This window comes from Paralichthys olivaceus, chromosome 13 (genome assembly GCF_024713975.1).
Source record: "Paralichthys olivaceus isolate ysfri-2021 chromosome 13, ASM2471397v2, whole genome shotgun sequence".
NCBI lineage: Eukaryota > Metazoa > Chordata > Actinopteri > Pleuronectiformes > Paralichthyidae > Paralichthys > Paralichthys olivaceus.
Window position 1 is genome coordinate 4,973,556 of NC_091105.1, and position 27,930 is coordinate 5,001,485.

The following is a 27,930-nucleotide window of genomic DNA, read 5'->3' on the forward strand; positions in this document are numbered from 1 at the left end:
AAAAACTCTGGAGCCTCGGACATTTGTGTCCTCACCCCCTCAGCATCTCCAGATAGTTTCAGGAGATCATCCAGCGTGCAGTGCGTGTCTGAAAACAGAATAATTCATGGACCTTGATGAAAAATTAAAACTCAAGCATACCTGATATCGATGAGCGAGTGCAATTTGGTGCGGCTCCATTAAATTTAAGGGCGCTGCTGGGCCTTGGAGAATTCACGCCATTATTTGATAAGGTCTATTGATAAAGATCTGTTTTTCTAATGGTCAGTTTTCAAAATAAACCACAAAACCTGAGAATGTCTCAAACCAACCCCAACCCAAACCAACTGAAGCTCACTGAATTACACACAGTGTCTTGTTTAAATTGACAATTTGTACTTTCACCACTTCTTTCTCCCAGTTGTGTCACAACCTGTTGTTGGCTGCAGCGTTTTTTGAAAGACAAACGTTTTCCTTTAGTATATGTGATGTAATGTATAACAGTATTTTATACTCTGAATAGTGTTGTATACATTAAGGCATAGTATTTCACTACTGTAGGCTATATAGTAAAGTTATATATTTTATACACTTCAAAATATGATAGTAGGTAATAGTATGTATAGTAGAGTACTACTATTGGCTACCTGAAGGTAATAATATAGGTATAATAGCCCCGCCCCAACATCAACCTCAGCCAATAGCAGCAGCGTATTTAACCTCTGCACCAACTGACTTTTGTGCGTAAAATGTGCGTAAAACTCCACCTCTCCTCTTCTCTCAAATCCTTTCCTCCTCTCTTCCTCTCTCCTCCTCCTCCTCCTCTCCCCTCTCTTCCTCTCACCTGCCTCCTCCTCCTGCTCTCTCCTCCTTCTCCTCCTCCTCCTCCTCCTCCTCCTCCTCCTCCTCTCACCTCCAGCTGTTTCCATCCTGCTCCTCCTCCTCGGCTCATTTGTCTGACTCCCGGCGCACTGACCCGGGCTCAGTCCGCGGGAGAGGAGGTGAACTATGTGACGGAGGAGCGGAGCCTCAGTGGAGCTCTTTGTGATCTTACACGTGTGTGTGAGTTTGTGCACGGACCATGTGTTCCTGTTGACTGTCGGAGGTTCGGCTGTGGAGAGTTTGGAGAGAAGCTGCAGCCCAGCAGCCCGGTGAAGCTGCGAGGAGAGCGGATGTGAGTGAGCAGCTCTGCAGGGGGGGGCACAGGGTGAGTGATTTAAACGCTTTGAAGAAAAAACATCCAATTTTTATTTCTACATCTCAACCTCTGTCTGTTAAGATCAAACTCTGCCCACGCATCCTCTGTGTGAGGACTTTTCAGTGCTGTCGTAGTTTATTATACTTTCCTCAGGAATCAAAAACGTTCTCCTATTAAATAAAAATCTGAGCAACTTGATGAATTGGATTTTCAAATGGCAGCTTTCATGTCATGTCAAGTGTGCATGGGCTTTATTTTAAACTAAGCTCTAATTAAAGATTGTTTCCATGTTTTATTGCTTCAGCATGGATCTACCATACAATAAGCATGAGTATACTTTTTTTTTTTTAATTTTGCAAATCCTACAAGATGCCACTGACATGTACTGTACATTACATTTCTTCTTTAAGTCGAGTGAAATTAAATTTTTCACCCTGGACTGTTTATATTCCTGCACTTCAGATGTTTTTTTCCCTTCAGCACAAACATCCACATTACTCTGGTTTGCTATGTTGTATTTTTAAAATCATTTTAAAGTTTCATTTTAAAGTTTTCCACTGAGGCTCCAACATAACGATGCCTCAGTGTGATCGAATGGTTTGAACTGCAGAAACAGATAAGTATACCTTTTGTGGAGTTCTCTTTGAGACTCTCCGGTGGCAAAGTAGCCTCATCTTAAGGGCAATTGTGGGCAAAAATGATAAAAAAATAAGTTTGAGGAAACAGTTTAAATCGTTCTGAAATGTCAAATTTAGAAAGGTCAGATCAGCTTATTTGGCAGCGAGACATTTGGTTAGATGTGTAAATGGCAGCCATCTGCGATTATGCTGACATCTTAAATGTTGCAGCATCTGTTGAACCTGTGTGAGATTCACTCACAGTTTATCAGGTGAACTGTTTCCTCATCCTCCTGTTATCTTGCCAGTTTTCCTCCTCGACAATCGACGTGTGATCGTGTTTTAGTTATTCTGTAATTCCATATCTGGTCCGCACACATCAGTCGGAGCTTGAATAAAAGATGGGAGTCGATGCAAAATTGCCTCTTAAATAAAAGATGATGGCAGTTAGCTGATAGAATCGCCTCCGGGTTCAGGTCTCCTCATGTGACTCGGCACTGAGGTTATTCCCTTTAGTTAAAAGATCCTCCGTGAAGTCATTTAAAACAAGTCAAACAAACATTTTGTTGTTGTTACAAGCTGAAATCAAGAGACTGCTTTCTTCTCTGGCTCATTCCACCTCTTTGATCCTTTCTTTGACAGGTTACTTCTTGCAGGAGAGAAAATGCTTTATTATCTCCATCTCAATATTTTCACAGAAAAACCTTCTTTATCTGACCTCACCTGTCTGTCAGGATTTGAGGGAATGACCTTTTCTTTCCATCTCCTTTCACTCCATCATTATTGGTGCCATGGCTCTGTGTGGGCAGCCGATCCAGTGTGTATGAGGAATGTGCAGTTTTTAGAGCAGCACAGATTTGTATGTAAACAGCTGCTTTTCATCCAAATCCTAATCCAAATATATTCCACTGAGTTGGGTTTTTGCTCTAAAAAGCAAGTGCGCTGCTCCTTTGGAAGAAAAATTAAGGCAACGTGTGAATTTCCCTGTGGTTTATGGCTTAAATTCATTGTCCTGCAATTCAGTTTGACTGATAAAGTTACTGCTTGGCTGCTCGTTAAAAAAGCAGCGGACAAAGCAACTCGCGGAGCTCTGGGAGCGATCAAGAGCTGAGAAGTCTGAGACAACAATGAATGTGTTTAGTTCCAATCCCAGCAGGGTTGATTATCCTGCAGCTGAACGTCCACATCAGTCCCAGTGGCTGCGACTCTTTCCTGCGTTTCAGTGAAAGGAATAAATAATGTATCGCACATTAACTCGTATATCTTTAGCGCAGCAAAATATGAAGGAGTCTCTTGTGTTTTGTATTTTCTGTGGTGTTGGGCAGACGAGCCCAGGAAAGTAATAGACCCATCAGGTCTCAAGAGAGGAGCTACAGAGGAGGAGAAACAGGAGATGAGACAGGAGGAGATGGAGATAAGAGAGGAGGACGGACTGACGTGGGCTGGTGGATGTTATTAAAGGGAGATTAAGGACAGAAAGGCCATCAGATAACACGAGATTGAAGGAGTGAGGTCGGTTAATATGAACAACACTGGAAACCAATGTAATGAGAAAAAATACAAGCTTGTGTCCTGTGGTTAAAAATGAGGTGTTACTTTCTTCCTGCAGCGCAAAATATGAATATTGTAAAATGGTTTTCCAGAGAAGACCATCCTTGTTTCAGGCTGTGTTTCACACACGTCTATTTTTTTTAAACATGTGGGACAGAAAAACCAATGATTGACCAAAGGCACAGCCTGAGGCAGCTGGTGGTGCCGATAATGTAAAAAAAAGGTTCATTTATCGGGTCTCTGTTTATGGGCATCTTTTAAAAACAAAGTATTCAGTATTCATTAATCTTTAAGAAAAATGTTTTACCTCTGTCAAGGAGGTTATGTTTTTCTGTTTGTTGATATATAGCAGGATTTCATAAAAACTACAGATTACCACAAAGGTTACCGAAGGAGATATGGAAATATGGGTAAAAAAAAAACACGGCTCACTTTCTTTAACTGCGAGATATTTTTCCACATTTCTCAGAGAATAATTCATAGACAGGGTGAAAACGATCAGGCATGTTTAGTGGACTGATATTTATGAGGTGCAGATCCAAATAAATATCAAGTGAATTTAAGGGGACTGTTGGACTCTATTGAGTGATTTTCTAATTTGACATGTATTTTGACTTTTTAGTCTGGTCCATGTCCAATCCACTAACACGAAGGAGACAGGGTTTCTGAGCTATGCTGCAGCCGGCCACCAGGGGGCGACCAATACATTTTGTCTTCACTTGTCTTTTCACATCTTACACCTTTTTATCTTTGAACATATCTGCTGGTTTGTTCTGAATATAAAATCAAAACCATTACATTTCAGTTAGGTTTTCCATCTGGCCCTGAGTGACGCTGTGGCTCAGGCTTAACTCTGACTTTGCTGTTCCCATAATGAATCTGTACAAAAGACATTGAAGCTGTAATGAGCAACAGCATCAGAAGAGATGCATCTGGGCTGTTTCCTGCTTGTTTTGCCCGTTGCTTGGACACCACAGTTTCCTAAGACCTGGACAGATGAGCTCAAACTCGCAGATTCAATATTAATAAATGCTCCCGCACCACAAATTAAATATCAAACTTTTTTTTTCTTTTCCTTAACTGTCATGAAACCATGAGGTTTAAAAAGATTTTGGTTTGGCTCGGTAAACTTAGTCAGAGAAACAGACATTCATTAGCTTAACAATTCAATCTTACTAATTGGACGAGTTTCCAGTCCGGCTGTTTTTATTTTGACTTTTCACCAACTTGTTTCCTCTCGGGCATCGATTCTTAAATTCGGCTCATTTCCCAGAGATCTGAGAGGCTCTGCTCCGCTCCAGCTGCGCCACATTACGAGGTTACTGATTAATGATGGAAATCACTCACCGCTCTCACTTTTCAATCTGCTCCCAGTTTCCTTCCAGTGATAATCATTTTTATTTTGTTTGTGTTCACAAAAAAGTTTTGCATCGCTGCGGCTGTTTGTTGAATTATTTGATTGATGGGTTTCGTGATTCTGAATCAAAATCTTTTACTTCAGATGAAGTTTGAAATGTTTTCTGATAAAGCAGTTTCTGATCAGCCGTCTCTGTTGTGAAGGTTTGATTGATTTCAGACGAGGGAAATTATTCAACTACAAAAATCGCTCGAATCATTTGTTTTAGATAATAATTTGTGATGTTTATCCATCAAAAACTATATGAAAGACGGATTTATTTTACGTAGTTTATCATTTAAGCTGCACAGCCATCAGAGGCAAATCTGGGGGTTTGATATTTTGCCCAAGGACATTTGGACGAGCCAAGTTGTGGAACTGGGGATCAAACCGCAGACTCTGGTTAGTGGTGACCTGCAGAGGAAGTTTCATGGTCTGTGAAGTTCTATGAAGATGTAGTTTGCCTGGTTGAAAACCTATGAAAGAGAAGATTAAAGTTAATGCATCCTCGACTTATGTGATAACTTCTGGAAACATTTGTTTAGTCTTGGTCTGACATCAGTTGTCCGCACTGGAATATTGGTCTTTGCCCCCAGAGGTTAATTCATCATCAGACGATAGCCGGTGGGCTCGGTGGGGATGAAATGGGATTTCAATCGGTCACAGTTGAAGGTGAAAGTGCGTCGTCAATGATCCAGTGACTGACTTTGCTCCTCTGTGGTTTTGCAGTCTGTTCATTTCTCCTTCAACAGAAGTTAGTGTTTCAGAGGACGCGCTGCAGACATTTGATGGATTTGACAAACAATAGCTCTTTCTTAGCGTGGTCGGCGCGACTGCAGTGAGTTCTACTGATGAAAGATGAAATGAGAAGAATCGTTTGTTGTTTTGTAAATCTGTATAGATTGCTTTTTATAAAGCTGTCAGTTCAAAAAGAATTTCTGTGCAGAAAAGCTGCAATGCATCAGTAACACTTCTTATTTTTGTTTATAGATCATCAACGTGTCAGTGAGACAGTTTCATTCTGACTTTAGGCTGCGTCACACGTTTTAACATTCTAGTTTTCAAACAAGAAATAATAACATTTCAAAGCTCGGGTCCCCAGGAGATATCTTGCTTTGCCCACCCTGTTGCAACAACCCTGGTTGCTGCAGTAGTTGATGTTACTTGTGTTACTCACTGATTTCATAACCTGCACCAACTCCATTGTGTTGTCAAAACATCGGTGTGCACGTGCGTAGTTTGAGCAAAATCGAAGCACAAGCAGGGATTTGAGGGAAAGCGTTAGAAAATCTGAAGGTGAAATCCATGAATCCTTCTCTCAAAATAAGAAAACCACACACTTGGATTAAAAAAAAAGGGAGTAAAAGACTTGAAATGAGCTTCTCCAGTTTAACGCTGGCCCTTCACTCCCTCGAGCGCATTAACGACATTTTCATACTACTCCGCTTCAAGTCATCTGCTGAGTCGAATCAATATCTAACTGGGTGGAATCAATGTTTGTGCTACAAAGGATAATATCTTCAATCAAGGTGCTGTGGCCTGTGGTGTTGGATTAACAGGCGATGGGATGGGTTATTGATTCGTCAGGGCCCGACTCATCTGGGAAACATGTTGTTTTGCAGCTCGGCTCGTAGGTCGGGGTCAGAGAACGATAGCTGACGTTGTACTGCCAGGAGACACATGGTGGTGTATGGTGCAGGTGGGATGTGCTGGGCTCTCCCTGAAATCATCCAGGACCTTGGCACTGACAGGATCTGCCAGTCAAGTCTGTCACAGCCTCTAGCTGAGCTGATAAATATTTAATGCAGTTTTTTTTCGTGTGCTATTATACAGCCTGCTTGTTAGAGCGTGTCAGACGGATCGACAGATGAGAAAGAGGAAGTAAAGATCTCAGGTATTCTCATCATGTCTCCGCTCTGCAGAAACCAACAGACGATCATCAGCCGTGATTTCATGGTGAGTTTGAAGCAGAAGTTTGAAATGAAGATGGATTAGAAATGATGGATTCTTACATTAAGCTTTTTCATCCAGTCTCTTTTTTCCTCTTTATCGACTCCGACTAACTGTGAAAATCTCAACCTGCGAATGCTGCGTCGCAAAGACGGACAATTCTACAGCCAGTTATCGACTTATCACAGACATGTGGACGTGTCCGCCATCATTTTGGCCAACCTCGATACTCCTGGTTTGTTTACCGTAGTGACCGGTGTTGGATCACGTCACCGCCCACCTTTCAGAGAGCTCATTTATCTATGTTTTCCAGAGTCACACCCTCAAACGGGCAATTATCCAATCACAACCCCGGAACCACAGTCGGAGAGGATCGTCTGTTTGCCAAAGCACATTGTAAAGTATGAACTGTACGTAAAGATGGATGATGTGTCTTCACTTCCTCACACTACTCAAGAAAAAAACTAACACTTTAGTGTGATAAGAACTACCTAAAATGAATTTTATTTAACGGGGTGAAACATCGACATGATTGACAGCTGCGACTGACTCGTGATTGGTCAAACGAGTGTATCGACGGGACCTCGGCCCCCTCGGCTCGAACTGGAGACGTTCCAGTCTGTGTACGATCACTCAGGACTGATGTCTGAACAGAGTCTAACCATAGTTAAAGTGTTTTGATTCAATGGTTTTAGCTTTTGACTTTTTAACGGCAAAACTATGTCGACAGTTTTAAAAATAAACTCTAAAGGAAACTTTGATGATGCTTCACTCACACATTCACATCGAGACTCTCCGTCTCTCTCACTTCTGTATAACCCTGTCAAGTCTGACAACAGTTCATATACACAGCTGCACTTGTACCTTTAAACTGAATTAAACCAGTTACTCACCAGATATGGCTTCAAGTGAGCTGCAGGTTAAAACAGAGTCGAGCTTTAATGTTCCTTTGGGATCTTCAGACGGCAGTGAATAAGAAATACATGAAGATCAAAGCGAATAGACGAAAAGAAAAACAAGGTTAAAGTAACATTTGGAATATTTAACCACGTGTCTCTACGGAGTGTTGTTTTTCGAGTGATGTTTTATAAATCCACTCTGTTGGCTTCACTCTGCTGATCAGCTTTCTCTGATGGTAACGAGTCAAAAAATGTGGCAACATGCGAACAAAGGTAGAAAACAAGACTTTTTTTTTTTTTTTACAAACAAACGTGAAAGGAAACAGTTGACAAGTTAAAATATTAATATATTATAATCCAGACATGTCCTGTGACAAATAAATCAATCATAATCTGTAACTGTTTTGGTTTTCCAGGGATTCAGGGAACTTGTTATAACTTGTTATAACTTTTTCAACTTCGCTCCAAATAAACAGAGAAGAATTGAATTAGACACGTTAAAGTTTAGATTATGAAATTTTTCAATGAGTATTTGCAAACGTTGCAAAAGGCAGCCGTGGTTCAGGAGGTAGAGCGTGTCGTTCACTAACCCAGAAGGTCGCCCCCTGCGGTCCACACGTGGAAGTGTCTTCGGTCAAGACACTGAACCTCAAATAACCCCTGAATGAATGAATGAATGTTGTGTAAAGCTCTTTGAGGCGTCAATAAAACCAGACTTAAAACTGTGAACAAGTAATTATGGATGTAAACAATGAACAAATTTCATCCAAACATGTCACAAAACTTTTCAAACGATTCTGCTGTGAATAACATCTAATATCTAAAATCAGATTTTTCCATTCAAACTTTCAGTGACCTTGTTAAAATGAGTCGAGCTCGTATCTCCAACAAGGCCCAACAGTCGCATTCTGTCGCCACAGTGATGGAGAGTGAGTACGATTCAGATTATGAGTGGAAACACACTGAAATCGTTTTTTTTGTTCAAACTTGTTTTATTTGTACAATAGCAGTGACACTGACAGAAGTTTATTCTTCCATAACTCAGTTGTTCAGTCGACCTTCGAGAACCAGACGACAAACAGAATCGTTGAGTTCTACGAGAACTTTTATCTCTTTTCTGTTAATGGTTTAGAAACGAGCGGGTGACATCGACAGCGTACCTGTGGGTTAATGGATTGTATTGTTGGTATCATTGTGTCATGGCGTCCTGCGTAATAGTCTCTCAAAGACAGATTTCCAGCCGCGGCACCACAATAACCTCTTTTCCTTTTCTTTTCCTCTGTTGTCAGGCTCTTCCATCTTTGTTGGATGTATTGTGAGACTAAGTGCACAGTGGGCAGTGAAAGGTCCCAAGGTCGTTATCTTCCTCTTCTTCCCCCCTGATCATGTCCACCAGAGCGAGACCATGACTTTCCACAATGAGTCAGAAGAGACCTCCCCTCCCTCCTTCTCTCCCTCATCCTCGGAGCACAATTTTTCCATCTTTGTCACCCACGACCCCTCGAACTCCCCCCAGGCCTTCCCCACCTCCTCCGAGCTGACCTCCTCCAACTGCACCAGCCCCCAGTCGGCCTCCTCTCCCCCGTACAACTTCTACGCGGTGCTGCTGGTGCTGCTCATCTTCTGCGTGGTGTTCGGCAACGTGCTGGTGTGTGTGGCGGTCTCTCGGGAGCGAGCTCTGCAGACCACCACCAACTATCTCATCGTCTCACTGGCTGTGTCCGACCTGCTGCTGGCCACGCTGGTCATGCCGTGGGGTGTCTACCTGGAGGTGTGTGTGCGTGCGTATATAATATTCACAATGTGTCTCATAAGACAAAAGAAAACTGCTAATTTCAGCAGATGTTTGGCATTTTTGCACAAGAAAACATTTTGTTGGATAATGATTCGTTTGCATTATTTGATTAATCAATAACAACTGGGTTTAATTAGTACTTCAGTACATTATAGTGTAAGAACAAACCCATATTTTCATTTGATTTGAAATTAAATTTAAATTTGTTGTGGCATCACTGGCCAATAGAGAGATAGATATACAAATTAAACAGGCTCTATCAAGGGAAATAGGTTTATACCAAAGCCTGATCCAGTCTAGTTAATATTCACGCTGCCTCCTCAGTGTTAGAACATATCATATTGGATGAAAGGTGCAAAATGAGTGAAGAAATTAAAGTCAAACCGGTTGAAAGAGAAACTGTGTTTTATTAAAGGTGGTGGGAGAGTGGCACTTCAGCCGCATCCACTGTGACATCCTGCTCACCCTGGACGTCATGATGTGCACGGCCAGTATCCTCAACCTCTGTGCCATCAGCATCGACAGGTGGGTTCCTCTTTACTCTTCGCTCTTAATGTGGAGCCTTTGCTGGGTGTGATTCACTTCTGTCCATGTGTGATATTCATTCATTAATTAAATCATAAACATGCCTGGTTTTCTTCTTCTAGATCCAAAAGATTCCATCTCTCAATGTTAATGAAAATGAAAAAAAATCCTGCATCTGCACGTAAATATGATGGATTCTTCCTTGTGCATAAACAGGGAATTCGTTTGAGTAGTTTTTGCTTAATCCTGCGAACACACAAACAAACAGATGCAGACTAAAACAAAAACTCCTTGACGGAGGTAATAAATCACTTTTATGGCAATGCCACACGTGTCACACACATGGGCGCGTACACAGACATCCACCAAAAACCTCCAAGCTGCATCCATCATCACTCTGTCACGGAGCCGCAGGACAGAAGCCAGCAGGTAACGGCAGGTTTCCACCGTGCCGCTTACGATGTCCTTCACAGTCGTTAGTGTTCGCTCAGTTCGTACATAGATGAAGGAGAATGTGTTTGATGATTTGGCGTTCGCCCTGACGCCCTCTTCACCGTTCCAAGGGGATGTCAACAGATGCCCAGAGGACAGGCCATCTGCGGCCGCGTCGTCCTAATTCCTCTGACAATGTGACACATTGAGGCTGCACCACTTTGGTGCAATAACTAAGGGCAGAAAATGAAGCTGTGACTTCAAGGTTACAACTTCAATGTGTTAATATTCCCTCCTAGAGCTGCTAGCATGCCCTTTGCTCTTTTGGTTTATGTATGTCAAGGAAAAGCAAACATCATTATCAGTGTTCGAACTAACTTTAAGTAAAATGCTGAAATATTGTCCTTTTTTTCCCACTTGGAGTGATAAAATTATACCTTTATTTTATACCAGAAAAGGTTTGTGAGCAATTTCATTGCCCTGTTCAGTCCCTGAGAGGCTTTCTTGTCAGAATCCTAAGAAATTACTGCAATTAAACCATCTCTAGACTGTGTGTTGCAGGTTCTGATGTTAGAAGCTATTGTTTGCGTAACTGTGTTTTGTTGGTGACCCCTGCAGTCGGTATACAGCGTGTCCCTGAAGAAGACTGCTCACACAGACAGGCTCTAATTGGTTGTGACTCGCTGACAGTTATATGTTCTGTGTCCTTGCGGCTGTGAAACAGGGAGTGACAGCTTTAGTCTGTTTGAACGTGAACTGGGAATCTGTTTGTCTGAGCGCTGAGTCAAGTGTTGGAGAGGTTTCTTTAAAATTTGCCCCAACATGACAGTGAGATATGAAGTCTGAAGGTGTGTGTCTATACTCCATATCTATATATACTCCAAGTGTGTGTTCAAATGCAGGCACAGAGAGTGTGTGAGAGGAATACTGATGTGTTGTCTGTGTGTGTCATCTTTCCTTGTGGCTGCAGGTACACAGCGGTGGCCATGCCACTGCTCTACAACACCAGATACAGCTCCAGACGAAGGGTGGCGGTGATGATCTCTGTGGTGTGGTTCCTCTCGTTTGCCATTTCCTGCCCTTTACTGTTCGGACTCAACAACACTGGTAACAGCTGCATCTTATCTCTCATGTTCCCACTTAGTTGTTGACCTGTTCGGTCCAGAACATGTGAGTTAAATTCAACCCTAATAGGTGCTAATTGAAGCTTAGAGCTTTGACACTGCAGTGACTAGTTGGACATTGAATAATGAGTTAATCAAGTGGCCAGGGTGAACCCCACCCCTGCCCCCTGCCAGATTTGATTGGCTCCAGCCCCCCAGGACCCTCAAGGATCTGCGGTTAAGACAATGGGTGAATGGATGGACGTCGCCTGTGGGTGCGAATGGTTGTTTGTCTCTATATGTCAGCCCTGTTATCAGCTGGGGACTTGTCCAGTGTGTATAACTGCTACCCAGACCTACACGAGAAGACGTTTCTCAAGAGAGAAAATATGATTTCTTTTTTTGAGGAATTAATTAAAGAACCTGTATTTCACTTTCATCGGAGAGTTTTGTTGCAGCTCCAACATCTGGCCCTTTTATTCACCAATCGAGGTTATGCTGACAAAAAAAGGTTTCTTGTAATGAATTTGATTTGAAAATTTGTGTCCTCCGTGGTTTCTTTAATCTCAGCTACAAATAGGTTTTAAACTTTGTCTCTCAACTTTGGTGTCATTGAAAAAAGTTAAAGACTCACTTTTGGAGCATCATGTGTTTTCTCATGCACAGAAAGCCTTTGCAGCATTCTGGACCATCTGTGCCTGAATTTAGATAGAAAACAAAAAACTGTTGGTGTAATCATTCAACTAAACTTAAATCAACACGCTAATACTTAAAAAGTGAGCACACATAATATTTTATTCCTTTGTGAAGACACTCGGCGGCTCACGTCTGCCTTGATGTAGGCAGCTGTGAGGAGGGACTTAAGCTGCGAGTGTGCATGCATTGAACACCAAGGAAAACACTTGAAGGTGAGTCAAAGACGAGAAGCAGAGGGAGAGTTCTGCAGCCTCAGTCGTGGGTTTTGAACGCAGCAAGATACTGAACAGTCTTTGATCAAACTGTGGGAAATATTTGACTCTCCGCAGTAATATGTTGATAGTTATAACCAGTAGGGGATTTATAGATGAATAAGTGGAAAGGCCATCCCCTTTAAATCAAAATGACCAAAACATCCCCCCCCTTGATAAACCTGTCAATTCTGCCACCCCTTCTCAGCCACTCCCCACACCCTAGGAGAGAGTGATGGAGTTAATGTAACTAAAATGTGGGATCCCCAATTTATTACAGATGCAGAGTCATTATCTTCCTCAGTCAGACTGACCATCAGCAGTCTCGGGAGAAATCTTACCTGTGTCAGTGGCCACTAAAACATCCATAAAGATGTTACCGTCTTCAGCAGGCTGTGCACATTCAGGCATCAACCATACAGTTCTCCACTGCAGGAGGATGTCGTCCCCCTCCGCCTGACCCCTGACCAAAAGTTAATCATCCTCAGATACTCTCCCGAGTAACATTCTCAACAAGTTTGATGAAAATCCGTCCATGTATCTGCACACAGCAATGATTTATAACCTACACATCTCATTACAAAAATATAACAACTAACCTGAACTGAATATTTCTGGAGAGGAACAGTTATTGATGAAACCACACAGGCTCCGTGCAGTGGCTGTTCTGTAGGTTTTTTCAATGACGCAAGAATTTATCATCAATGTCTAAAGCTGAGGTTCAAATTTCAGTCTTGACTTTGGAAACAAACCAATCTCCCCAAAGGGTTAATTATGGATAGAACATCCTGGAGGTAGATATTTGAACTTCTTCAGTTCAATAACAGGAAAACATTCACTGCTGCTGAATATCATGTGATATAGCAGCCACCCAATGCATCTTGGGAAGATATTGATGTTTCTTTAAAGAAGGACTTTAAAATGAGTTTCTAACTTTTTCTCCCACACATTATGAATTATTTTCATTTCTCCATTAGCCAGCCCAGAAGGCACCACCTGCAGTTTTGCCGACCCGGCCTTCGTGGTGTACTCCTCTGTGGCCTCGTTCTACGTTCCCTTCATCGTAACCTTGCTGGTGTATGCGCAGATCTGCGTGGTGCTGCGCAAGCGAGGCAGACGCACGGCGCCGTCGCGCAGACATGGTCTGCACACACAACGCGGGGCAGAAGCCGGACAGGGTCATCGACATAGAAAGGTAAAATCTGTAACTGGATGTCATTGAATGTGTTCTCCCTTTTTCTTGCAGCAGGTATTTTGACATTGATCGATGTTGACCCACTGGTCTGCATCAACACTGATTGTGTCAAAAATATTGAATGAATTCAAATAGTCTCGCTTTTTCCAAATCTGAAATGTAGGTGTTGTGATGAAAAATCTTATTGACTCGAATATGGATCTCGGCATAAACATCTAATCTTCTATCTTCTCTCTTCTCTCCTTCCCTTTCAGAATAAATGCACACAACCAGAGGATGTGAAGTTATGCACCTTGATCCTGAGGCCCTCCACAGCCGCCCCTCAGCGCAAGAAAGTGGTAAAATAAAGTGTTTTAACCAAATCAGGACACGTGATGCTCTGCTTGCTTCCTGTTTTCTCCTTCCCTTATTAACCAATCAGGCCGCCACACTGTCGTTCATCCCTCCTTCCTCCCTCTCTGTTCGTCAGACCCTGGTGAAGGAGGCCGTGGTTCACCCCCTGGAAGTGGAGCCAGGTCGGTTTCTGCCGCAGATGGGTCAGAGTCTGGCTCCTCCCCCTGCACCCCAGACCACCCCCCACTCGGGACGGGCAACGATCTCCCTGTCCATCTCTGTCGGACCTACCCCGGTTCTCCCTTCAACCGTGACGCGATCAGGCCTGACGCCTCGTCCCCCAACTCTGGAGGATGGCATGAGGGGGCGTGAGGGATGGAGGGAGCGCAGCGGAGGCAGAGATAAATGGGGCATCACCAAGGAGAGGGTGAGAGGGAGGCTGTCTCAGCAGAAGGAGAGGAAGGCAACACAGATGCTCGCTATTGTTCTCGGTGAGTGGAGAGAAGTGTAGAATAACTGAGGAGGTGTTCATCTCTGATCCCTGTACACATTCTCCCTGCACCATCCATCCATCCATCCATCCATCCATCCATCCATCCATCCATCTCCATCTTTTCAGCCACTAATTACAGATGTCATGAGATTTCAGTAATTATATCCTTGTGTACTTTGTGCCACACACACGTGAGGCTAAACTCTCACCCACACACACGCACATGTTCCCTCGAATCCACTTCCTGTCCTGTTTCCAAGGCGTGTTCATCATCTGCTGGCTGCCTTTCTTCCTGACCCACGTGCTGAAGGCCCACTGCACGAGCTGCTGCATCTCGCCCTCGCTCTACAGCGCTGTCACCTGGCTGGGATACCTCAACAGCGCCGTCAACCCCATCATCTACACCACTTTCAACATCGAGTTCCGCAAAGCCTTCATCAAGATCCTGCACTGCTGAGAGCCGCCGAGATGAAAAGTGTCAACCACCAAGATGAAAGGAAAAAGGCCTTTAAGATCTGAGATGAGAGTAAGTGGAGGGGAAAGGAAGGATCATGGGAAGAGGAAGAAACAGGTGATATTAACTTTCTGGGAAATTAAAGACAAGAGAACCAGCAGATCGGGAAGAAACAAACTACTAGACGAAAAAATTATGTGTGTGACAAGTAAAAGACAAGAAACACAAACAAGCTGGAGATATTTATGGAAAAGAAGAAACACACTGTGCTGTGTACATTCACTCTGTACAGGGAATACGTGAGGGCTGAGGATGTTGCCACATTCATCGCAGCTGCACGACTGCACATACGTCAGACTTTGCTGAGACGTGACCGTTTTCCCAATTGGCTGGACGGCTCGACTGGTGTCAGACTCTCGCTGTTGTATTTTCTTGTAATCTTGACAAACAGCATCTTGTTATTTGTTTGCATGTGCTCGCCTCTCTCTCAAAGGACTGGAACAAAAAACTTTGACTTCGAGAGTACAACACGAAACTGAAGTCGCAGATTTCATTGTGGACTTTTTCGCTTCAAGTGAGTTTGCATACATTTAACATTCAGTGTCGTAAACAATACTTTGACTGGTTAGAACAGGGATCACAGCCGTTGTACAGACCATCGGTAATAAAACATTTTATTTTGGTGCTTACCTTGCGTATGCAGTCATACATTAACGTGAAATAAAATAAAATGAATTAGAATAGATTAAATAAATGTATCTGGTGACAAATGAACAAAGACATTGACAACTTCTTTATGTATAGATTGATAAAGTGAATTTTACTGTAAAGGTTGTTTAAGTGAAGTGACAGTATTTCACACATTTGAACGGTGTGTATTCAGACAGGACTCCACGTTGGGATTTCAGATCTTGATTTTTATTTTTCAAACCTCCATCTTTCCCATTAATATGCTGTTTTAATATTCCTATGGGCTTTTCCCTGTTTTTTAATCCTGAGATTGGTGGTGCGTGCACATGTGTGAGTGTGTTTACCTGCTCCTCCCAAAAGATTCAGGATTTAATACTTAAAAATGTCCCGGTTATCTAAGCCCCTGAAAGTGTATTTTGTCCTCAGTAGTAGAAGTCTTTCCTAAAAATACAACCTCTACCAACATTTGAAGAGAATTGGTTTAATTTACACATGTAATTAACATGTAACTGGGAGCTGTGGTCATCTGAGATATTTTTCCTTGTCTGAAATCCTGAACTTCTCTGACTTGTAGTCGAATTTCAAAGGCTGAAGGTTCCATTTTTCAAAATAAAACGCTTATTATGGGCTTAACATGAATGTGGAACATGGGGAGGAGGTTATGTGTTGTGTCCTGTTATGTGTTATGCTGTGATTGTTGTGTCACTGTGGGCACACTGAGGCAAATTCCAAACGACTGAGTTGTGGCAATAAAGTATTAAATCTTGGAAGCTAAATTAACTGTGAACTGACTCTGGTTTCAATAAAACCCTCCCGAGCAAATCCTCAGCAGTAATATGAACAATAAGAATAATTTCTTACATTGTTGAAATAATTCATTTGAATACAATTACTCAATATTATTTGAACTTCTACAGACAAAGAATGAAGTCTGCGGCAATTGTTTTGTTAGAGTAGAAAAATATAATAAAATATGTTAAGTTCATTTTTATTTTTTTATGTATAAAATAATTTTACAACAATATTTATATATATAAAAAACTGAATAGGGATGTGTGAACTATGTATAATATAGTACATGCAGCTGATTTAAACGCCCTTTAAATGAGAATAAAAAAGTGTTTGACTTTATTGCAGAAATTTGAATGTGGAGATTTTTTTAAGAACCTGGCGTCAGAAGTTGAGAGAAACACCTACTGAATTTACTACCTGGGCTAAACTTCACCTTTTAACTGGGAGATTCAAGAAACAAAGTGCCAGAGAGTTTAGAGAAAGGATGTGCAGCTTCGTTCTGGCAGTAACTCGGCTGTCCTCTCAGTAAACCCCACTGATGTGCCTCTCTGCACAGAATAACACAAATATTATTGAGTTGCACATGCTGCTGCACCTGAGGGCGGCTGTGGAGAAGCCTGATCCACACAGCTCCTCTTTTCCTTCCCGTTCCTCATTCGTCGAGGAGGGGGAAGCTGACGGAACTGATGAGTCGAGATTGGTACAAGTCGCCAGTCAGATCGATAGGATTTAACAAGGATTCTGTAAAATCAATACAAGCACAATCAAAGCCTCTGTGGTCGATTTGTTATTCATCCAGTCAGTCAGTCTGATGAGCAGGTGGAGGAGCTACTTCTAGACATAAACAACAAGCAGCAACACTCAGGGGAGAGAAGAAGATTAAAAAAATAAAACTTATTGAAAAGTATTTTTCCAAAATACAATTACATATTTAGCAAGTCTATAATGAAGACATTTCACCGAACAAGTATACGAAGAACAAAATATCTACACTAGTGATGTCGCTGCGTGGATGTCCGTCTTAGTCTGTCCATTCATGTTTACTTTATTTTATGACATTTCATCTGTCTTGACGTATTTTTGCAAAACAAGTTCATTTATTTGAAGTCTGTGTCTTGTTTGTTTTGCACTTGCAGCGCTCTGCTTGTCTCCTGTAGACAGAGCACCACACATGTCTGCAGCCGATGCATATACCCTTGATCTGCAGCAATGTAAACCCTGAGTTATGAACAACAAGCGAGCAATGCTCAGAACTTTCTAAAACATCAGCACAGGAAAGTGTGTTGCTGTAGTCTATCTATAAATAAATTGTTTATCCAAGGTGGCTGTGAAGTACACAAACAATAATAACACAATAAATAATCAAAGCAGAACGACAGCAGCTCAGGAGCGAAAACTGTGACACAACTTTGATCTGGATTTTTCTGCAGTGTAACCTAGATGATGCTGAGTAACACCCAGACTGGGGATCCCTGTCACAGCCAGCACTTTGCACTGAGCAGTAACATGATCGGACACACACACACACACACACACCACCTCTGAGAAGCCTGGACGCACAAACACACACTCACACAGACTCACACATACAATCAGGCCTTTTCAGATTCATAACAAGAGATTAATTGTTGGATACACCTCTCATAACTATGTGGAGTTAACACAGTGACCCTCTGGATGTGTGACTCTCCATGCTGCCATTATGCTCCTCAGTACTTGTGAGTGGAGGCAACTCAATGGTGTGGTGTATATTACCCTTTGTTGTTAAACTCTGACCCACGCTCACAATTATCCCCATGCATATTTCATAGACGCCCGATGACAAGAGTGCACGTATCCGTTACTGACCTGACTGACTGGAGCCTCAACTGCTCTGACCAGAGGAGGAATTGAGTTTGAGTGGTTGGGGGGGAAAGAAGTGGGACTGGAAGGAGAAGGAGAGCGAAGCTGAAGGGTGAGACACGATGAGAGGATTAGGTGGAGACTGAGGAGATAAGAGAAGAAGAAACCCGTGCTGGATGGATTCACATTAACATAGCAGATACATCTGGGTTACAGATGCACCAGAGCGAGCATCTTCTGAATCTTGTCACTGACGGAGCGGCAGTGATGCATTTCTCGTCCCTGCTGTGGTACGAGCTGGTTTAATAAGTGGAGGAGACGGACTCGGATGAATAATCACTTTAATGCAGATGAGGTCGACACACAGGAACCTGTACGCCTGACACTCAGGTGAGGAAATATTCAGTCGGGAAAAATACACAGATGTGAGGGTGATATATTCTACAAACAACGTATATTCAATCACAGATGAATATGAATTATTCATCAATGGAGGGTAAAACTAATTTTGAATTGGTTCTGTGGCCTTATTCTGCATTTACTGATATATATATATATATCTATACATAGATATATAGATATATATATAATAGTATAAGCTCATATATGGATGTAAGTTTACAAAGTGCTATACAAAATACATTGACATAGAACAACACAGAAAAAGACGAAGAATATGTCAAGATAAAAGAAAAATAATAAAACTAAACAATAGCCGTCAAAACCAAATGAAAATCAGGTATTAAATTGCTTTCCTATGAAAATGTGTTTTAATCAATGATTTAAAAAGATGTGAAGGTCTGGTAAATCTATGATATTATACAGTTATGAAGGACATATTTGATTTGTCGTATCTTATGCGAGAAGCATAAGTAATTCACTGATATTTCTGAGCTCATGTGGCCTTTGTTCCTTGTTCCTCTGCAGGATTCAGATATCTTCCACTCCTCAGAAACTCAGCTGATCGTACCCTGACAAAAACGTGTGCAGTCAATGCCAACTGTAAACACATTACTCTGCACTTCATGACTTCCACCAGCGACTTTACAAGCATGGATTTACACGTCCACACCGGTAGCCCCAGCACTCCTGTTGCACATCAGCCTGTCGTTCCCTCAATCTTTCTGTCCCCGGAGCACTGGTCATCAACATCCTTTCAAAGTCCAACCAGTCATGAAGTATTGAGCATTTCATCCCTGGTCCCCTCTACAGTCCTCACACTCATGCCCCACTGCAATCCCACAACTAATGGAAACTGTAATCCAGAGTTTCCATCCTTTTCTCAACCTGCAGAATCTTCATCCTCTGGTTTCTCAGAGTCTCAAGATCTCAAGACCCTGACGTCACCCGTCCCTTGTAGCGACAGTCCCCTGGAAGCTCCGCTGAGGAAGCCGTCAGATGGGGGACCACTGGAGGAGGGATCAGTCGGTCTCATGTTGCCCAAAGATCTCCCTGAGGAAGAGCCAGGTACGGTCGTATATACGGTTGATGGTTCAAAGAGGATTTTTGATGAGGCCTAAAAAAAGTCAGGTCTGACTTGGATTTTATTTTACAACAAACTCAAATGTAATTAAAACACAGTTAATGGCCAAAGACACCCCTGAGGGATTTTCGAGCTTGTAATATTTCTTCTTCTTCATGCACAATAATCATTTGCTTTTCTGGGCACATAAACATCAGCCAGATTCAATCTGAAGGCAAAAACATCCACATGACAGGAAGCTCACAACGTTTTTTAATCTTTTTTTTATTTGATCAGAGAAATATTCCATGAGGATATGTGGATCGAGCCACAGCCAGATGTGTTGCTGGCAGGTCTGGAGGGACAACACAATATATGTGTTGATAACACAAAACATGGTGCGAGGTTCTCTCATTAAGACGGTTGATGATTAATTTAATTTAAATTTAAAGCGAGTGTAGCATTGATGCTACGAACACATGTAATTCTGTATAGTAACTGTGGACAATAATCATTTTTTGGGGATTTACTCCTATTTAAATTTTTTGCTGATGAAAAGACGCTTAAATATGAAGCAGGAGCCAGTAGCTTGTTAGCTTATCTTAAAGACTAGAAACAGGGGGAAACTGTTAGCCTGGTCCAAAGGTTAACCCTCCACAGGTCATTACTTTTTATATAGATTTTTATTTACACATTTTTTTAAGGGAGGTTTCTCTCATATAAAATTTAAAACATATAAAACTATGTGCAGATGTTTGTTTCTGGAGGTTTAAAAGAGCTAGTCTGAAAAATATTTTATTCCATAATGTTTATTTCCTTAAATAAAGAAACAAAGCTTTATGTGAAGTCAGTGAAACATCCAACAGCCCAGTTCAGTTCAGATAAATGATTTTCCTTTTTAGACTTGACACCAGGTCAGAGAGGCACTTTGATTAATCAGAAAACATTCACCGGTGGCTACATCTTACAGAAACGTATTGCATTCACTTCTTCTCTGCTTTCCTGAGTTAACGACATAGCTCAAAATCCTTACTCTCCACGTGAACAATCCCAAAGTCCTTCCTGTGATGTGCAAAGCTGACAAATTAATGATTTATATTGCTTAAATATAAAAAGTCTCCAAATGCTTCAAACTCATATTTAACAACAGGCAGGACGTGTTCGCCTAAATACTCTGAGGCTAAATGAAAGCTTCTATTGGGATTTTATATTTTTTGTTCTCGAGTGAATGCAATACACTTCCGTAACATCTCTGACTGGCAGTTAATTAGATTGTTTACTTTTGCAAAATTGAGTGAGAGCAGCCAAGCGACTCACAGCCCACAGCCTGCGTGTACAAAGTTTTCTCAAATCATAAAAAGTCGAAGATGTGACGCACACACAGGCTCTTCTTCTGCACACTCAGGCCGGTACACCCTGTTCCCCTGGGCTGTTCCTGTCTGTTAAAGTGATGGCACACAGAGCTTTTATTCTCTACAGTCGCTTTTATAAACAGCAAAGATTCGTCCCTGAGATTTCACCACCTCCTGATATTGTGATTTTCTGCCTCAGCAGTTCTTCAAAGGCATTAAAGACACCTCTGCTCCGTCTCCTCTCCAGATACTGTTGATACAGCACCCCACAGTCCGGCTTCATTTCCCACAAAGGCTTTTTCTATTAAAGATAAATCACTCACACTTCCTCACTGTTCCTGAACTCTTAGAAGTTTCTGTTACTTCTTCACGCCCGCTCCTTTTCAGCCTCTCCTCACAAAGCAGCCCTGATCTATTGCCTCGACATAAGCCATCCACACTGTAAGCTCCTGCAGCAGCTCCCTCTTTCCGTCATAACGTCCTGATAACATGGTTTCTTATCAGCTCTCTGAAGAAATAGATACAACTGTCAAAGTTTCTCCAAAAACAGAATGTATGATGCAGTTGTTTTAAAGCCTCTGAAATGTCGGACTATGCTGGCGTTCGATCTCTTTTACCGCTGTTCGACCTCGACCCCTTTTGATACACATTGGTCCTGATATCTTTTTAAAAGCTGAGAATTCTCACAACGGCCATCGATTCAACTGCATCACAATTAAGTGACTGGAAAAAAGTGGATTACCCAAATGGTTTGGTCATTTCCCAGAGGCCCCTCTCCGCCCCAGGAGGGTCATTTGTCATGGAAATGATGTTTTTTGCCGATACAATGTGACCATTCAGACAATGATCTACCTCAGAACCAGAGAGCTCAGCTTTTAGCAGGTCTGAGAATATTTCCCTGCCATTTTACTGTCAAAATGGAAATTGGCACAATCTGTCGCCCACTCCATTCAGTAAACTGAAGTATTGTGCAGCGTGTTGATTGGCTCTTAACGTCTTTTTTCTTCCCTTATCAGATCTTTTATCTCTTTATTATTTGGAACAGCCTCTCTTCTGTTTTAGCCATCATTCATCTCAGCGTCAGCCAATGCTCACTTTCAATTAACGAAACAGAATTTAGGGCAGCACCCGGTTCCCCAATGGAAATTGACCATATATGTGAAATAATGGTTGTTTGTCTCTTTGGCTCTGTGCCAAAGCGGTACACATGTTTTTTTCATGCATTTTTTAGTTTGGTATAAATTGTTATGGTAGACTAGCCTGTCACAGGATGCAGCAAGAAAGAAATAAAGGTTCGACTAGAGGAAGCTCCATTAAGAAGCAGAAATTACCTCCCAGAGTTCACATTTCACTCACCTTAACATTTACTGCAGCCCTGAGGCTTTTCACAGAACTACCGAGGTTAATGTGCAGTTCTGCAAGTTTGGAATTGGACTTTGAAGTGTTTGTCTGCTGGTTAGATGGACATATTTTGCACACAAAGACATAAATATTAAATTAAATAATATTACATCTTTGTAAATGAAATTATTAATTCATATCAACTCAAAACAGACTCTAAATTACCATTATAGTGCCAGCTCAAAAATCTTTACATCTTACCTCCATAGTAATAAACACCAATCTGAACAGCTTCGTCTCTTTGAAGAAATTACAAACAACACACCGGTCTGGCATCTTTTTCTCAATATTTTCTTTAATCAATCTTGTTCTGTGTATCTAAATATTTGAAGTCATTTTGCTGATATATGTTCTTGTTTCTATTAGCATGAACTGTTCAAAATGATAAATGAATAAGCTATCATATTTAATATTTTATTACATGTGTTTAACATATATATATATATGTTAAATGTATGCAATAATGTGTTAGAACTGTCGCCTGAATCTTAAACTCTCTCATGCTTTGTGCAGGATTGTTGTTATTTCAGTCCGTTTGTCGGTTTTCATCAGTAAATGAAAAAACCACTGCACCAAACTCCAGAAAAGCACTTAGAGACTATAGATGGTGAATACAATGAAAACATTTAGCAGAGGAGCCGGATATTTCCCTCAGGAGAAGATGAAAAACGCAGTAGATCTGAGCGGAAGCTGAAAAGGAAAGAACGTTTGACAGCTGGATGTAAAAATGTAAAACTGTTCTCCAACAAATTCACCAGATCAAGTTTTTGATTTGCACGTTGAGGCTGAACATCTGGAGCTGTTTGCACCAGATGTTTGTTAAAAAAAAGTTTTTGTTAACTTTAAGGATTTACTACACAGTGTGAAAATATTTAAATCACTAAATGCAACACAACTGCATAGAGATGAAATTCTCTTACATGTTTAGCTGCATGACTAGCTGGTGATTCTTTCATTCAATTCATCCTGAGCATAAAAACCAAGGAAGATGATGAGCTGCCCGGCAGATTAATTTATTCAGTTGTGGTGTCTCTCTTTTTTCCAGATGCAGCATCTCAAGCATGTTCATCTCGTGACGTGTTGCTGATCATGAGCTTCCCTCTCATCATCATCCCCATCATCAGCTCTGCTTTATTAGGTCAGCAGCTGTACCGCTCTCCATTAATTCAATTCAATTCAATTTTAAAATAAGAGAGAGAGAGAGACTATGGGAGGAAAAAGACACATAGTTTGTCACATTAAGTATTAGAGTTCCTATAAAGTTGATATTTTTACTTAATGTGATGTTTAGTTTTTCAGCATCCAGGTAAGTTAACTTTCCCCCTTTTTTATTCCTCGTTTCTTCTTTTCAGTGAAGTTCCTGGTGTTCCCCTCTGAGGCTGAAGCTTCTATCCCCTGTGGTGCAAAAGGGAACTGCAGTGTCCCAACTCCGGTGTCTTTTCTGTCCAAGAATCCTGTGAACCAGACAGAAAACATCACAGCAGGTAAAAAAGAATCACGTGCAGGGCTGATGAAGATTGTGATATTAATCAATGTTTCCCCGATTATCTAATCACAGATAGAATGATTACAGATCCATCCACTGTCCATTTCCAGCCATTAGTTGAATCACCTTATCGTGGAACAGGAATATTACCACAATAATTCACTTATCACTCTAGTTCTCATCTTTTTAATCATCCTCTCACCTCCAGACTGCACAGCTGTAGCCAATGATGGCCGACGTATTGTCGGGGGGACGCTGGCGGCCAGCGGCAGGTGGGGCTGGCAGGTCAGCTTGCACTGGAGGGGGAAGCACGTCTGTGGAGGCGCCATCATCTCCTCTCGCTGGGTCATCACTGCGGCTCACTGCTTTGTCGAGTAAGAGGTGGACATGGGGGATGAAAGTAAGGAGTTAAGGTAGAATACTAACAGCAGTACACTCAGGAGGTCAGTGTTACATGAACCAAGACCAAACTAGAAGGGCACTCAGTAGAACACATACCTCCACTCAGGCCCAACACCACATTTAATTTTTATCTGGGTTTTTAATTGGTTTTTAATTAATTCCTGGATTGCCCTGGGTTCCCCCGATGGGTTCTTCCCTGAACGTACTCCATCAATCCACAAAGTTTTGTGGTAAACCGTCCTGTACGTTTTTTGCATTGGGTTGGAAATCACTTTGGGTAATGTCTTTTTGCATAATCCTGCAAACAAACTAATGCAGATGCGAGTCCAGGTTGATTCCATCTTCTGCTATAATCAGGTAAAAGTCAAGAGCAGGTTCAAAAACAAGCTGAAGCCATTTCACTGATCCCGTCAGGACATTTCTGATTTGGAGCAGCTGGGTTTCTTGAATATCACTCATGAAAATCTTCTGCAGAGGCTCTGATGAGCGTTTAATCAGGATTTAGGGTAATTATTCCAAAGACACTTCAACAATTAAGCAGCTCATTAAATCTTTTGAGGCTCTGAAGCAAAGACAAATCCATTTAAACCATGAAAAGATAAATGAGCTGATATACTTGCCTCCATTAGGCAGTTTATTTAATCATGCAGTTGATACATTTATCGATTATTTGTCACAGGCTCTGATTTTTTCACACGTCTCTGCCTGATGAAGAGCAACTTTGAGAAGAATCAATTCTCATTTAATAATTATTACATTTAAAAAGGTTGAAAAACAGTTTCAGGCAGATGTTGTTATTACATAAAGTTTTTTTTTTTGTCTTGCACAGAAAAGAAAGATGTGCTTGTTTTGTATAGCACAGACTGATGTTCTATTTCACAGAAAATAGAACATCAGTCGACATGAAGTGGACGTCTGTGTGACGCTGCTGTTTCCACAGGAACAACATGCTTGAAGTGGCTGACTGGCAGGTGGTGGTGGACACGGTGAGCATCGCTCACGGCTCTCAGGGCCAACGCTACCGAGCACTGCAGGTCCTCTACCACCCCCACTTCAACACCTACAACAATGACTACGACGTGGGCCTGCTGCGCACCATCACTGACATGGACATGAGCGGTGAGACAGAGGCCCTGGAAAAAACAGACATTTAAAATGAATCGATGGTTTCTTGACTTTCTGTTTTTGATTCAAGTTTGATTCTGCTATTAATATTTTGCTGTCACCAAGGTGCCAAAGAGCGATCATTGATTTTTTTTTTTTTTTTGAAGCACAAAATATTAAAAAACTGCCTTGATACAAATGTAATGATTTGATCTTATTTAATAAAGTATAGTCTTTTCAAACCAATGAAAATGTGCTGTAAAAAAGTAAATTATGAAATGTGTGAGATATCTGACACATATGGAACTTGTGTGATAACTTTATTGCTCTGCTTTCAAATGTAATGTTTCATTGTTTGATTGTTGTCTGCAGGTGGGATGCGACCGGTGTGTTTACCTCACCCGAGTGAGTCTTTTCCTCCTGGAGCTGCCTGTTGGATCACAGGCTGGGGATACGTTCATGAAGGAGGTGTGTTGCACCCACTCAGATCACAGCTATTGGACCTGACAGCGGCGACTTTGTTCCAATCCTCTGAGTTCAGTGTCACCTCTGTACTTAAAAGTAAAAGTTTTCAACTGCTGTTAAAAACCTGCGTCATATGGTCACATGATTACTGCCAAGTCTTTATCTTTAAAAACACGAAATTGTCAGTCTGCCATCATCCAGTTGGTTTGTTCTGCGTGTTGTTGACACAGGTCAGACTCCACCACCTTCCCATGACTCTTTCACAGACATGTTAACACAGGAAACTCCTGCAGGCTGCACATCCCCCCTTCACCAACTTCTATGGACATATAAATGCAAACTTTAGGAGCACCAGTTTTATCTAACTGATAATCAGTGAGGAGAAGTAAAGGCAAACTGGTGAATTTTAAATTGATATGTTTTAAAACCCAAGTTCTGTCTTATAAATGTGACTTTCTGAGAGGAAAAATATTTGAGAAACAAATTTTAAAACTTGAAACGATGACACAAAGTGAGAGGAGGCTTTTCAGTCTGTCACCCTAAGGTGCCCCCTGGCGCTGCAGGTACAAGGCCCGGAAGCAGCTTCTTCTCCTTCTTCTTCTTTGAGAGGACACGATTACACCTGCAGCTGCCATCTTTGAGTCATACTCTGACATCACTGTCACAGCTCTTTAAATCTTTTTTGTCAGGCTTTGTTTCAGACGAGCTGAGGCAGGCTCAGGTCAAGGTGATAGCTCAGTCCGTCTGCTCCCACTCGAGCGTCTACGGCGTCTTCCTGACTCCTCGGATGATTTGTGCTGGCACAATGGACGGAGGGGTGGACTCCTGCCAGGTTAAACACCCACTGTCAAATCACCTCAGTAACACAGATTTATTAACACACATATATATATTTTAACTTTGAAATAGATCACAAGGTACATTTTCCAACAGTTTCCTAAAATGGTCTGTCTGTGTTTTAAGGGGGACAGTGGAGGACCCCTGGTCTGTGAGACAGCCCGTGGGGAGTGGAGGCTGGCAGGGGTGGTGAGTTGGGGAGAGGGCTGCGGACGGAGAAACAAACCAGGCGTCTACAGTCGAGTAACGCAACTGATCAGCTGGGTTGAAAGATATACAGAGGTACTGTATCAAGTTATATCCATGTCCAACCCTGTCTGTCTTTCCCTTCATGAATATATCATGAAGCTTGATTTCAGAGCTGCTACCAACGGTTGTTTTCAATATCCTGCCGACTATTGAATCAATTTGTTGTTTGGTTTATGAAATGAGTCCATGGTGATTGTCTTCTCATTGTATTGAACAATATACAAAGTGAATGATGATATAAAACTGAGAAAAGCTTGAAATCTTCGGGTTGGAAAAACATTTTTGCTCTCCCAACCATGAACTGATTGATTTTTTTCTGTAAGAAATGTGTTAAATGGAAATTACATCAGCTGATTTACGGGCTGTGTCAAAGTCGCAGATAACTAATGTGATCCTATAAATGAAAGAGAAAAAGAAAAGTAGAATCTTAATGACTTTATTCTGTAGGTATGATGAACTTAAACATTTTCTTCATGGAAATATGTAAAATTACATCTTATGTCAATGCTTGCATTTCCACTTCTCTATTTTTTTTTTTGCTGCAGGACAAACCAGAGGAAGTGGAGGAGACAACCACAGCCAACGATAGAGACTGAGACAAGTGACAATAAAGATATGAATCAACAATGTCTGCTTGTTTCTCTTCTTTCTTATGAAAAATCTTCTATGACAGGATTTTATTTGTTTAGTTTATAAAATGTCAGAAAATAGTGAAACATCCTCATCATTATTTCCTGAAGGCACAAGTGAGAATATTCTAATTGTTGTGTGAGCATCAGCCAGAAGGTGTCGTGTTGACGAAAACAGAAAGTGCACTGTGTGATTCTTTGGTGTGATTTGTGCTTAAAATGATTAATCAATTCAATTGTTGCATCTATCTGTCCATCTATCTACTGTATCTGTCTATCTATCTGTCTGTCTGTCCATCTATCTATCTATCTATCTGTCTGTCTGACCATCTATCTATTCATCTATCTATCA

General features: G+C 41.5%; 2 protein-coding genes across 3 annotated transcripts; both read left to right on the top strand.

The window, feature by feature from the left end:
* The first annotated feature begins 755 nt into the window (after nt 1-755).
* Nucleotides 756-16,618, top strand: drd2l (dopamine receptor D2 like). 2 transcript variants are annotated; one of them, XM_069537751.1, is made up of 9 exons: nt 756-1,153; nt 6,575-6,697; nt 8,880-9,361; nt 9,801-9,910; nt 11,313-11,449; nt 13,370-13,587; nt 13,842-13,925; nt 14,057-14,411; nt 14,674-16,618. In XM_069537751.1, the coding sequence occupies exons 3-9, from the start codon at nt 8,996-8,998 to the stop codon at nt 14,868-14,870; spliced, it is 1,467 nt and encodes a 488-aa protein (XP_069393852.1). In that variant the 5' UTR covers nt 756-1,153; nt 6,575-6,697; nt 8,880-8,995; the 3' UTR covers nt 14,871-16,618. The 2 variants fall into 2 exon arrangements, with proteins under 2 accessions (XP_069393852.1, XP_019948354.2); XM_020092795.2 differs by lacking the exon at nt 6,575-6,697 and having other exon boundaries at nt 757-1,153; nt 14,674-16,617.
* Nucleotides 16,619-19,121: 2,503 nt separating this feature from the next.
* On the top strand, nt 19,122-27,545 carry LOC109633082 (transmembrane protease serine 11D). Its single transcript, XM_020092674.2, has 9 exons — nt 19,122-19,658; nt 23,452-23,544; nt 23,759-23,890; nt 24,101-24,266; nt 25,235-25,413; nt 25,771-25,866; nt 26,553-26,695; nt 26,827-26,982; nt 27,495-27,545. The coding sequence occupies exons 1-9, from the start codon at nt 19,217-19,219 to the stop codon at nt 27,543-27,545; spliced, it is 1,458 nt and encodes a 485-aa protein (XP_019948233.2). The 5' UTR covers nt 19,122-19,216.
* Nucleotides 27,546-27,930: the final 385 nt, after the last annotated feature.

Excerpts from the sequence above, each read along its gene's own strand:
- drd2l (XM_069537751.1), top strand. The coding sequence starts at position 8,996 with ATGACTTTCCACAATGAGTCAGAAGAGACCTCCCCTCCCTCCTTCTCT. Across the intron at positions 11,450-13,369 it reads GTTCGGACTCAACAACACTG|CCAGCCCAGAAGGCACCACC; the intron begins GTAACAGCTGCA and ends TTTCTCCATTAG. Across the intron at positions 14,412-14,673 it reads GATGCTCGCTATTGTTCTCG|GCGTGTTCATCATCTGCTGG; the intron begins GTGAGTGGAGAG and ends CCTGTTTCCAAG.
- LOC109633082 (XM_020092674.2), top strand. The coding sequence starts at position 19,217 with ATGACTTCCACCAGCGACTTTACAAGCATGGATTTACACGTCCACACC. Across the intron at positions 24,267-25,234 it reads GCGGCTCACTGCTTTGTCGA|GAACAACATGCTTGAAGTGG; the intron begins GTAAGAGGTGGA and ends CTGTTTCCACAG. Across the intron at positions 26,983-27,494 it reads GGGTTGAAAGATATACAGAG|GACAAACCAGAGGAAGTGGA; the intron begins GTACTGTATCAA and ends TTTTTGCTGCAG.